General features: G+C 35.8%; 1 protein-coding gene across 1 annotated transcript in view; it reads right to left on the minus strand.

Annotated features, from left to right (window-relative positions):
• The window catches only part of CAMKMT (calmodulin-lysine N-methyltransferase), a 222,004-nt gene that overhangs the window by 27,549 nt on the left and 180,511 nt on the right, over nucleotides 1-13,944 (minus strand). Inside the window, exons 5-7 of the mRNA XM_074897092.1 lie at nucleotides 12,620-12,674; nucleotides 11,503-11,566; nucleotides 6,293-6,359 (exon numbers count right to left, since the gene is read on the minus strand). Coding sequence (XP_074753193.1) covers nucleotides 6,293-6,359; nucleotides 11,503-11,566; nucleotides 12,620-12,674 — 186 coding nt within the window. The remainder of the gene's footprint in view (nucleotides 1-6,292; nucleotides 6,360-11,502; nucleotides 11,567-12,619; nucleotides 12,675-13,944) is intronic.

The raw sequence follows: 13,944 nt of genomic DNA on the forward strand, positions 1-13,944 counted from the left end.
GCTAGATTAAAGAGTGATCTTCTATTAAAGATTTTTTTTTCCCCACATGAGACTTTCAGATCAAAATCAATTCATTTCTTAACAATCAAGTCATTTCTTTGACAAGTTAAGTAAACAGAGCTCTTTAACTCTCTCACTTCCAGACCCCGATTCACTCTTCTGCCTCTTTCCCAAACCCCATTCATTTTCACTAACCTTGCTTAACATCTGAATAACTGAATATTAATTGAACATTCATGAAATAAACAAAGATAACTCACACTGTAAGCATAATTTTGTCAAAATGTAAAGTTTGTCCCAACTTTCCTGTCTGTGGCAAAGATTAGTCGAGAGCACCTGTGAAGGACAGAGCCTACTGAAAGTGTGTAAAATGTACTCAATGACTGTCTATTAAGGTAGAGCCAAGGTAGACAAGGAAGGGTAGACAATGGTACAATGGTAACACTACGAATGAGGAAGTAATGTAAAAGTTAGTGGAAAAGATAGATACACAAAAGAGCACTAGAATAAAACAAATAATCTTTGATTCTAGTATATCACAAACATTTTCCTTTAAAGACCTGGGAAGATGTAAGTTTTCTCCTATCAGTGGTCTCCACCTGGTCTTTTCTGTCCAGTCCAAGAGCGTACAAGAGGAATAATTTTACCAAAAGTATGTTTTTTAAGCTAAGAGGAGACCATCATATAATAGCCAGGGATCTGAGCAAGAATTATTTAAAATAATGCAATGCTTCACTTCTAGCTAGCACCTAGCTTTTCTCACTGTTCTTCAAAACACATAGAAATCTCTCTACAAAACTTGCTAACTTTTCAATTTTTTCTCTTTATATATTTTTATCTGGTCACATAAAGACGACATACAAAACTACAAAGTAATTTAAAATAAACTGCATCTTTATTAAGTCAACACAACTGGGTGAAATACACAAATAGGAGAAATGTTGGTGAAAGTCAGTTGGTATGGCCAAATGTTAAAGAAGGTTATTAGAAACAAGATGTCATTCCTCCAAAAGTTGAAGTTACACCCTAATGAAGAAAGAATCGCAAAGTTGGAAAATTATATATAATAATAAAATTAGGCAGGCCAAAAATGAGTGTACTCTTTCTTTTGTTCTAAATCTTCCTGCCAGCTGATTATCAGGATACAGAATGAGCACTCATAGAGGATACAAATATTTTAGAGAGGTGAAATTAGTCCTTTGCATCAGTGTTCACTGTAGAAGAAAATAATTTAATCAGAGAAGCCTTTTTTGTTATCTCTTCTGTAAAAGAAGGCCACTTCTAATTCCAAAAGGCTATTGGCAAAGCCCCTCACCAACAACATTTATGGAAAGTAGACAGCCACGGAAGAAGAGTCCTGGCATGGCTAAATAACACAACAAAAGACAGGGAACAAGGTAGTACTAAATGGTCAGTTCTCACAATGCAGGAAGATAATCAGTGGAGTTCCCCCAGGACCTGTTCTATTCAACATGTTTACAAGAGATGAGCGCTGAGGTGGCAGCTTGCTGATGTTTAGAAGTTATTCGAGATAGTACGGAAAAGAGCAGACTGTGAAAAATTGCAGAAGGATGAAACTGAGTAATTGGACAATAAATAACAGAGTTCAATGTGTATAAATGCAAAGTGCATAATGGGAAAAATAATTCTGACTTGATAAAGAAAGTGAAGGTCTCCAAACGGACCAACACTGGAAAGCTAATGTTGTGACAGATAGTGTCATGAAAATATTAGTTCAGTGCTCAACTGAAGTAAAAAAAAGCAAATCACTGTTAGGCATTTTTAGAAGAGGAACAGAAAGCATAATTATTCCACTACACATATCTATCATTTATGCACACTTTGAATGCAGTACTGATCACCCTCATCTGAAAATGAGTAGATTGAAACTGGAAAAGATATAGAGCCAGGAAAGTATGATCAGAAGTGTGGAATGGTTTCCACCTGAGTTGAGTTTTCAGTGATAGAGAGCTACAAATTCACAATGGGGATGAACAGACAAGCCATTCATTGTTTCTTCCCACACATACATAAAGTGATCAGAGTAAGAGAGCAGGAACCAGGCTTTTCTTTCTAACCAAAGAGCAGGAAATGTTCCTTTTGGAAGCTTCCTCCTTGACAATAGATGCTCTCATCCAAGTGTGTTACATGAGGGGACTGGAAAAGTATTTGGAAGAAAGGGATTCCTTTAGTATTTCTAAGCTGACAAACACAACAAGTTCAATAAATGTTTTTGAAAAGTTTGAATTTAGCAACACTCAGGTCATTTTGATGACTGAAAATAGAGTGTCTTTATTAATGTTGTCCTATGCTGATGGAACCTGTCATGTGACCAGCTGAAATCAGAAAGGTTGGAAAGTTGTTGTACTTGAAGAACATTGCAGTAAGGTAAAGTATTCACATGATGGCACTTACAAAGATGTAATCAATATAAGAACAGAATCAGGACAATATAGTTCAGTGCTCTGTCACTGAGACCTCCGCCACTACTATACTGGATGCTATTTAGTCTTTAAAAAGACTTTTTTTTCTTTTTAGGTTTATTCCTGGAAGCTTGTAAATTCATTACATTTGTAAGGAACACTAAAATATTGGATAAGATTATAACCTGTTAACATTTAAGGAGAAGGAATTGTCTCTTCTGGTCACATAGTCATACACTGTTGATATGAGTTCTAATGTTGACTGTAGAATGAACAAAGAGTATATGATACATCATTACTAATCAAATCAAAGGCTGTATCATGGCACAAGCACTTCTCTCACTGATGTTTTATGTACTTGTTTAGACTCTTATGTGGAATGTAATCTTTCTGAGGAAACTCTTAGCAAAACAATAAACTTGTCCGTGGCTAAAACTCACAGGTCCCATATCAGCAATAAGTAAACAAATTTTATTCTTAACAGACTCAGTCTTCTCAAACAAGGGGATCTGAGGGAAGAACAAATTCCCTGGTAGGTAAGACAGAGTCTGTTAACATTTAGAATATACTGCAACCTTTCCTCTTTGATAAAGCTTTTCCATCATAACGTTTGTAATAAACATTTTTTAGAATTCTACTACCCAAACCCCTTCTTCAGGAAGATTTCCACATTAAAATAAAGAGAAGAAAAAGAGCAGAGATGTCTTGACTTTGTAATTGCTAATTTAATCATTAGTGGACATGTTCAAAACAATGCTATAATGCATGTCAAACTATTAACAGTTGATGGTACAAAGACTGCTATCATGGTAACTCATATGCTAAGTTATGGGGTTAACAATGTGATTCATGGATAATTTTTGAACCATGAAAAAAATAAAATCATCAAACCCATGGTTTTAATAATTTGTCATACTATGGCAAGTGGTGGTATTACTGTACCTATTTCCAGCAAGCATAAGCAAGAAATTCTGAACATACTTATGGAAGCTAAAAATAAAATAGAATTGTATATCCACTGCTGAAGTAAACTGTTTACTAAATATCTATTATTACATTATAACACATAATATGACAAACTGCCAGTTTGGCTTACATTACTGTACTTTCAAACAATAATCAAGAGTTGGCAGAGAGCTAGATAAGTGCTCATTTACTGCATTTTGTATAAATCTAAATGAATAAATGTATGGCAGGTTGTCCTAATCTAACTTCTCCTGGCTGATACTGGATTGTTCCTTTTTGTGCCATACATGTTTTGGCATATTTTATAAGTCTAGACTTAAATGTCTGGAACAGTCACAAACTGACTCTCATACTGATAATTTCTGCTCCATGTGCAAGGAAAAGAGTACAAGATGTCAACGTAAGATGAAGGTGCTGTTAGAAGGGTCTATTCTGAATTATCTTTCATATGGAAAGAATCTTGTAACTTTGCACTGGACACTGTGCAGGGTTGAAAGACTGTACGCTGTTTGAATATGTTAGAGTGAGGAACGTGCCTTCTCCTGACTAAGTTAATGTTGCAGTAAGTCACATAAATACATCACTATATTAATTTGCCTGCAAGCTCTGATCAACATAAAAGAAGTCACCTAATGTCACTTTGCATGTCAGTGTTGTATTCTTCCCTACCAAACACTAAACTTCGTTCCCCCCCCCCCCCCCATAATTTTACAACTAGAGTTTTCCGTCGTAGGAAAACCGAATCAGGTTTATGGTAATATTTCATATTTTATATCAGCCTTTTAGTTCCTTCAAAGCCTTGAGAAGTGATCAAATAACTTTGTTTCTGCCTTCATCATGTGTTGTTACTGCATCTGAAGAACTGATCCATCCATCAGCACTTCTCAGGTAACTAACCAAAGCATAACTTTAATTTTGACAGAATAAATCAACTATTAGTGTGTATAAGATAGAGAAACGCAAGATGATAATTATTTTTGGGATTAGAGAGTCATTCAAATACTTATTTTATAAAACTTTACACTGTTACAACAAATTGGCAAAAACCTTAAGAATGTAGAACTAAAAATCAAATTTTGTGTTTATTATAATGACCCTTATGTTTGATATAGTACTTCACTTTATTTTTGTAATTTAATTATTTTATTTATGCAAATAAGGCCCCAAATGCTATTGCACTCAAGAAGTTAAACACTTGACATTTTTACTCCTTAAAATGCAACATTTGATGATGTCTAGATATGTTTATTAATTAGTGATTAGTAACACCCAGTAAACAACATCATGTCTTGTAAAAACACAATCTTTCTTCACAGCGTGAGGCTGAAATCTATTATTCACTGATTCCATATGCTGAAATACACTCAAATGATCACAAATGACCTTAAGCATTAGATAAATGTAAATGAGGACAGGGTAGAAAATGTGCTTTTGATTGATATCTAAAAGACCAGGTTTGAAGTCTTGACAAGGGATGAAATCTGAAATCTCATACAAAGTAGATGGCAATGGGTAATCTACAAAATCTAAGCTTCTGGATGGATGTACCACACAGCCTCTCCTCATCAGGGATGAGTGTCTGAGGCTGCTCACAAGAAGTGTTCAGCACATGGAACCTGAGAGACCATTCCTGGGGCCCGTGTGGCCTTTGTCTACTTGGCAGGCACTTATTAGGATGCAGAGATATATCTCTAAGTTATATGCACATACACCCTAATGAAGGCAGAATTTTTCTAACCCTAAGTGCTCACTTAAAAGAACTTCTCCACACAGAATGGCTACATAAGCATAGGGATAAATGATGTGAATGATAGCCATTAAAATTGTATGGGTTTAACCCTCTATGTTAATAAGCTTATTCTGCTGTAACAGCTTGCCTTTCTCAGCCCTTTTTCAGCTTTACTTTTGTCACTCTCAGAAGGACTGAGAGCCCTTCTGGAATGAGAATCACCAAAAAAAAGAAGATTTAGACACACAAATAAGAGTGCACTATTTGCTCTCAGGTAGCCACCTCTAAGCACATTCTAATCCTTAAACCTACACCACAAAGATGAAGTCCTTCACAATTTACTTCAAAAATTCTGCAAGAGATGAACACACTTCAAATTTTCAGCTGCTTCCAGTCCCTACTGTACCTGGAGATGCCTCAATGAAATAGGTAGTTAAACAGCTAACCTCAGTGGTACCACCTGTTACAGGGTGGGTCACGAAGGGCTCTGGAGATGATCTGAAACCAAATTCTCTGAACCTCTATAATGCTAACCCTTTAGCCTGTGGGGCTAACTCGGAGACAACAAAGCTGGTGCACTATGAGAAAAATGCTGGGTGCACCCTGCACCTTAGGACACAGTCAATGAGAAAAGGGCCCCAGCATGTTGTGCCTGTCTCCCACGCTCCCCATCTGTCCTTGCAGCGACAGCACGATACTGATTGCACAGGCAGGATGACCAAAAAAATGCCCATTGAGGCTCTGACATCTACCTCTGGGGCAAATGGGATCTGTTGCCACCCTGAATTCTCAGAGCTATTTAAAATGAAACCTGACAGTGATTTAGGTACATTTGTTCCAAGTAATGGGTAATGTTGACTCTGAAGCAGCCAAATTTCAACCATGCACTAAACCACAGCTTGAAGAGACACAGTTTATGCCAAAAAAAAATTCAGAGGAAAGAGAGGTTATGTCACCAAGATTAATCATATTATATTTGCTATGTTAAAAAGCAATCTGATTCTTTTTTTTGTACTTCCAAACTTCTGTCTTGCATCACTTACCTACTTGCATATTCATCTGTGTCAGCATCAGTATTATAGGTCACACTTTCACACTTTTGCATACATTTCACACTTACATTAAATACACAATTACATGCAAGAATCAGTAAAACACTTTAGTAGAATCTTACCGGCTTGACACTTTTTGAGCCTTAAACACTCCTGCATTCTGGTTTCTTGTGATGATCTCACTTACATCTGTAGCATATTCGTTAAGAATTATATACAGCAGTAATAAAAATAATAAAAATTATTTTTTTTCCATTGTTAATACCTTCATAATGTCTTTAATCTGTGCTGAGTCAGTCTTTTTTCAGAATTATAAATTCTACATTGCTACTCCAGAATATAAGTCATATATCTAAGCAGCAACTTGCTCTTGTTGCCTACCTCTATTCACTGCTTCATTTCAACAATTGCTAGCCTTGTAGCTATAGAGGGAACTGAAAAAGACTTCCCATACCTTATACACATTTAAAGGCAACCTGTTTACAAATATAAGAATTACAAGCATGGTGAACAGAAGTTTTTTAGCCTGGTCACTTAACATCCAGTTTAGTTTGTCCTGCTTTTGACTGTATCACTAGATCACAGTGCTGAGATTTTGAAGGCTTATGGGTTTTGAGCACTTACCTTACCACAAGACACATACCTTTGTTCCTGGCTCTGTCTGGGTGAAAGCCAGCACACAATAGAAGCACCTGAACCTATATGCAAGGGAGTTTCTTTCCTGAAAATGGTTTGGAACCACTACAAGATATAGTACAAAGCACTAAATGCCTTTTCTTCCCAATAGGCACCACAACTGTTCCTCAGCCTCATGTCTCAATGCCTCAGCCTCATGTCTCAGCTTCTTTCAGTTTGTAAGACCAGGTCACAAACTTCGGTAGTCGTTCAGGTGGGCCAAAGCAAGGGCTGTCAATAAAAAGTTTCAAGGGAAGTTGTGCCCAGTCATCTATGCCTAGAAAGATACCCTTCATAATCAATCATCTGTGGTTAGTGAGAAAACATTGGAAAGAAAAGGTGCAGCAAGTAACCAAAAACTATGAGAATACTAAATGTGATCCAGTGTGAATCCATACATATTTGGATGATTCATTCTCAAATATAAAAAAAAATATCTTAAACAGACACCTTTTATTAAAGATGTCAATGATCCCTCTTTCTTATTTAAGTTACATTAAATCTGATGTTAATTAGGAGGGTGCTTCTAGGTGCACAAAATATGTTGAATTCTTTGCCAGTCCTCTTATAAGAAAATTGAACACTAGTGTCAGGCTAATTTAAAATATCACTGATGTATCTTTGTATTTGCTTTGGTGAAATCACATAATTGGCCTTCCTAACACAGTTGACTATTTAAGAAAAGTTGTTTTAGGAAAGCCTCTATCCAAACAATGTAGAAGAAAAGGCAGCTGGTATTTCATGAAGCCAAAACCTAGAAATGGAATGACAGAAAACTGTTTTAAGCAAATCTCCGTAGTTTGGACATGCCTTTTAAATCTTTTCCACAATATGCAATGAAAAGCAGTAATGAATGGTCGATACTTGTGAAGCAAAAGGAAGGCATAAATAATTCCATGAGCACAGCATGCTATTTTTAAGTACAGGTGGAAGTAACGCTGATAAATTAGCTATACTGCACTTGAATTATATAACTGAGTAAAACTATTAATAATTGTTGTAAACATGTTAACACCAGCTTTTTTAAATAATTTATGAGACCATGTCTTCAGGCATTCAGGCTGAACATGACCTTTCTAACCTAAATTTCCCAAGACTGTTGAAAGATCCATACACTATATTTTAATGGCCATTATAGTGGACTGCAACAATGTTTTGTATTGTCGATGCTTTCAGACAGTAGTTCAAGTCAGTAGTGCATGGTGTGAAACAGTGCTAGGACAGAAGGTACACAGCCCCTCTGAAACAGGAGACAATTTTTACTAAAAATGAACCTCATCCTTGGCTTTGGATATGTCAAACTGAGTATAGATGCTTCCAATGTTCTGGGGAAATAGAATTGGATGTTCATGACTGATGATGTTATAGATCTTACCTAAGTTTAAAAATTTGATTCTGAACACATATCACCCCAAATTACAAAGAAGGATGATAACTTTGCCTGTGTATGTCTTTATTATTCACTTGAAAAATCTATATTTTTCTTTTTAATACTCAATTTAAATGATCCTGAAAGAACTTAGATAAAACACACCACTCCAACAATAAAGTTTTGAACAGAGCTGCAAAAGCAATAACATCTGTCTTTATTCTATTGATTTTACAATATAAATGATCTGTTAATCAATTAAAATCTGCCCATGATAAGCAAAATGAGTGAGTTGGAGTGAAGTCTTTTAAATGGACTAATAACTCAAATCATAATATCCTTTTAAAAACCTCCAAAACCTCATGCATAAGACCATTGATTAATATAAAATATAGCTACATACTTCACAGTGAAATGGTGAAAATGACAATTATTTGAAATTAACATGTTCACAAATTGTTTTAACTTGTAATATTTCAATAACATATCCAGATATAGATATTGAAAACATACATAGCGAATACTTCATGTGGCAGTATGAAATGGAGAGTAATATGAAGAATATCAAAAATTAAAAGAAAAATCAAATCCTCAAAAGCTTGAGAGTTCACAAAGCAAAGCTGTTAGTTACGCTCACTGAATAGCAATAACAACAACAAAACCAACAATAATTATGATGATGATGATAATACAAAGGCAGATTCTCAGACGCAATGCACTATTGCCAGGTCGATTTTCAATTACATTTCACTGATGTATTCATTTGTTTCTTAATGTGCTCATCTTGCCCATTAAGAATAATTAGCAGGCTTGCTTGGTGATTTCCTGGCTTCTGACAGTGAATTTTTTTCTTTTTTGTTGACAACCACTTTTACTTTTTGGAAAGTAATTTTTGGATATTATAGTATGACTGGCATGTAATTTAAGCTTCCTAAGAAATTTAAAGGGAAGATGTAAACAGTAATTTTAAACCAAGATTATTTTAATCTATAATACCTACATAAAAAGCATAATACTAGGCATTAACTATTCCTGAAGAGCAGAATCTAGAAAAGAAAACAGTATTTTATCCCACATTAATTTAATTTGGCATGCTAAACAATTAAAAAATACCATCAGCAATAACAAAAAATAGCAGAAATATATCATTAGTAGTCTGTGGCACTTGGGGCCAAACACTATTTCCAATTACGCTAAAAATTCTTACTGATAGTGATTCTGGTGTGGCTGAAACAGATCTAAATTTAGCCTAAACTTCTGTTATAGCTAGTCACTACAGAAAAGAATGCAAAAGAAAATTACCGCAAGACAGATCATAAAATTACTACTGAAGTCCATAAAACACAATGCAACATAAATTTTATTATGTGCACTTTTAAGAATACATTCCACCTACACTGTAAAGTTCTTACTCTGCTGCACTTTGGCACCCTGCTAATATTAAGCCCATTGTAAAATCCAACACAATAAAAGCACTTTGAATGCTGAGCCTTCAGAGCACCAAATGTTAAAAAAAGAAAAATAAATTCCTGTTAGAGCCTTCCACCAATCGCTTCTCTGAAAGGGATTCACTGAGTGAATACAGATGAAGACTTCTCCTAAGACTTTTGGAAATAAAAGATATTTTTAAAACATATTGTGAAAAACTAAGGTGTGCTAATTAGATGACATTAACAGTATCCTTTTCAGAAATAAAAGCACTTTAATTTGTTTAATTCCAAAGACTGAGTGAATACTTTTAGCACTTGCCAATTTTCCTTGCTATGAAAGACTTCTAAATTTCAAAAAAGTTCAGGTATGTTTATGGAATCTGCCATGCAAGATCTTTGCTGACTTAATGATTATTGAGCTCACCTGAAGCTTTCTGTGGGTAAAATGACCTTTTGTTAAATACCTATGCTTCTATAAAACATCAATTTGTTTTGTTAGGTTAGTTTTGAAACAGTCTTTTTCTCCCACATTTTTTATCTTCATAATGACATAGAAGAAAGATTGGAAGGGGTGATGCTGATTAAAATACACACAATAATGAATATTTCCTCCTGAAGACATGAGTATAATAAACTGGAATTTAACAAAATAAGAATCCCTGGAATGCAACTGAAATCTTGCATTTTCAAGATAAAAGAGACTTTTATAAGGCTTCCCTCGAGTTTTTAAAGATATGATCTAGGATTGGCTGTTTTTTCTATGAAATTAAGTGTTGTAAGAAATTATAGTTACCTCAGTTACCTCTGAGTAAGTCCTTTTAAATGTAGTAGCTAATATTATTGCACTGCAATGTCTTCTGTTTTAACAGTCATCAGCAACTGCATTTTTTTAAAACCACAAATTAGTTTAACTTATTTTTTTCACCAAGTGCTCATTATGTTAGCTCTCAAATACATACAAAACTCAAATCTAAATAATTCTGATGATGCAGTAGCCAAAACCTGAAAAACTAGTCTGTCTTAAAATGCAAATGGAAAGATTACCAAGGAACAAAAGCAAATAGATATCTTCCTTTTTTTCCTCCCAATTTCTAAGGGCTATTAGTATTCACTGTATATATCTGTACTTGTTCTGTGCTGATATTTAATGTGGCCACAAATTATGCTCACTCATTCTCATGCTTAGCCAAAGTCCAGTTCAATTTTCTGAACTATGTGTTCATATTAGAAGGGCATAATAGCAATTTATTCTAATATAAGAAATATAATAAAATACTTTCTGCAAGGGACAGAGGACTTTTGCAATCTTACGTTAAGAGAACTAATGATAAATTGATAATTGATTAAGCACACTAAATGGGTAATCTGTAGGCAGTTATAACTTAGCAGCAACAATGAAACCACGCATTTCCATATACACTGGATAAGCTATGACAATATACAAATACTGGCTATGTTTTAAGAGTAGTATCTGAAAGTAAAAAAAAAAAAAAAAAAGAAATCTAGTTCTCCTGCAAAACGAATATGTGAAGGGGAGCTAATGATTTGAATCACTGCTACACCTACTGTAACGTGCAGCATACACACAGGAATCTTTCAGCACTCAACCATAAGACAAATATTTACTACTGTACTTGCTCTATACCAACACATACATTTTTAATTAAAGAAGAAAATGTGGCATTTATTGTGGGGGAAGATGTAGCTCTGTTCAAGATATTCTACATCTATTTTTTAATTACTTATGTGGGGACTTTTTCTTAATATACCCCATGCTGTCTGTCTTTATATCGATTGTTACTCAGCCAGTAAAAAGGAACGAGCACAACAAACCAGTTTTCTATCTGAATAAGGATACTTTTGATGGCCTTTTCATTTCCATCAGTTAACAGAACTTCTTTGACATCTGCAGAAATAGCAACCTGAAAAAAAGAGCACAGCAAACAATGAGCAAATATGCTTGTCTGTGTGGAAGTGAAGACAGGAGTGACAAGCCTTCAGTATCATGCTTCCTCACCTATTTCTCTGTAACAATCTTCAATCTTTTTTCATTTTATGTCTGCATTATTTTAATCATTCAATCAAATCAGTCAATACTTTTATCATTCCATTTGCGGGAGCCTCTATCTTGCTATCATTCTGTTCCGTAATTGCATTGTGACAGCGGATGATGGTATTCTGAGAGGCTTTCATTTGCGGGCTTCTGTTTATCTAGTAGAGCCATCATACAAGGCTGTCACTCTGCCTTTCAGCTTGCTTCTGTCTGACTGCCTGATGCCCTTCATATAACTTTGCATTGCAGGCAGATGGCTTTGTAAGGGTAATTTTTTTGTGAGCTTTGACATGCTCGCACATTGGGCTGTAACCTCGACACATTGTATAAGAGCGACAGGTTTGTCAAATGCCAATCAGTGTAACAATATGCTTTTATTTGTAGAGACATAAAAACTTGTCTAATGCACTGCACTGCTACATAATATCTCCTGAATACATGACTCAGAACCCAGAGAATGGTGAACGACTCTCCTGAATGGCCAATCTAATTCAAAAGAATCTAATTACCGAGAGCTCTGGATCATGTTTGTTGGTGTAATAATGCAGGCAAAACATTAGCAGCTATATCATGGTGCTCCAACTGTGATTCGCCAGGCTATTCCTGTATCTTAGCAAATGGGACTATAATCTGAAAAAAAAAAAAATGCTTCGGCTATGGCAATGAAAGACAGACCGTACGTGGCCTGGAATGTCACAACAAGAGATATTGACTACACGGAGGTAAAATGTTTCTGCTCATCGAGGCAACCATAAAATCAATATGATACGAAAGCAAGTCAATCTAGAAGGTCTCTCAAGACTCTGCAGCTTGACCGCAGCTGAGGCTGTTGACAGTTCTCTGACCCAGCAGTTGGAGGCACTGGAACATTTTTCCTTTTGTTTCTTCCTCTGAATGGGATTGGAATTGAGAAAAGACCTACCATGAGCCCAGCCAAGCATGTCATGCCACCCCCTAGCTCACACACAGCAAGGTCCCTGAAAGAGAGAAAGGAAATGGTAGAACCCATACAAATTAGATGAAAATGGTCAGAGAGACATATATGTTACAAGAACAAATTGCCATCTGCAGTAAGAACTGAGCTACCAGGAAGTTGTAGAGACATGACTAGGCTACCTCATGTCGTTTTGCGTTTTAAAAATAATTATGAAATAGAAAAGTCACAAAGCAGGCAAATCAGTGGGGGTTCCCTCATTAGTGTTCAGTGCAACATTACCACCGCTGAGCTGAAAAATCTGAGAAGGTTCCCTTTTTTCCCTTGTCAATGGCTCTGTCTTTTAGAACTAAACTAGCTAGAGTAGCGAAAGATAATTGTTAGGAAAGGATAACAATGTTAATCCACATTCATTCTTGCAAAAACAGTTAGAGAAGTAAATGGGGAAATTAATATTATTTATATATCTCTCCATATAGTTATACCTAAAAGCCTTTCTATATTAAAAAGAGAAGTTTTAAAACAAGCTGTATACCACAAAACAATTACACATGAAGAAATTCAATCCTTCAATTAGCACTTAAAACTGCAAGTGACCTACAAACAATGCTGTTATGAACAACGATGGGAACAGCAAACAGTTAAGCCACAGTAAAGTAAACGAAGTTAGTGTCAAGAGCCTAAACTGAGCCTGAGCAGAGGGTTGAATACATGGTCTAAAAGGCTGCTTTTAACTTAGACCATACTGCGCTGTTATTAAGGCGTGCATGTGAAATATAATTTGGAGCAGAGAGCGTGCCGGATGGGAGCTTGCAGGGGGAGGCATAAAGAATGTCCTCCAGAGCCACAGTCCTGCCCCAGGAGGGAAGGAGGGAGGGGTGCTGACCCCGCGCCGAAACTGCATGAAGCGGCGTCTAGGGCAAGGCAGAGCCTCAGTTTAGGAACATGCTGCTTTATAGCTAAATCTGCAGCAACAGTTGCATCTGGCAGAAACGTTCCCATTGACAGGCAGAAAATGGAATTTCAGCTAAACCGATTTTTTTTTGGTGCACCTTTTCTTGTCCTCTAAAGTACCAACATTTGAAAACGTACTTTTATGTGAAAGTATTACCTCCCTACTCACTCGACACTGGTATTTAGAAAAAGCATCTAGCATGCTATATCAGTAACAGTATACAAATGCTGATGCTTTGTCCACTGAGGCCAGCGGACTAGGCTGTATGACCTATGTTCACTGTCTGGGCAGGATAGGTTTATTTTTCTTAGATTCCACAAAATTTATTTGAAAAAAGTCTAGTTGTCCTATTTAATGG

Source organism: Athene noctua, chromosome 1, assembly GCF_965140245.1.
Source record: "Athene noctua chromosome 1, bAthNoc1.hap1.1, whole genome shotgun sequence".
Lineage (NCBI taxonomy): Eukaryota > Metazoa > Chordata > Aves > Strigiformes > Strigidae > Athene > Athene noctua.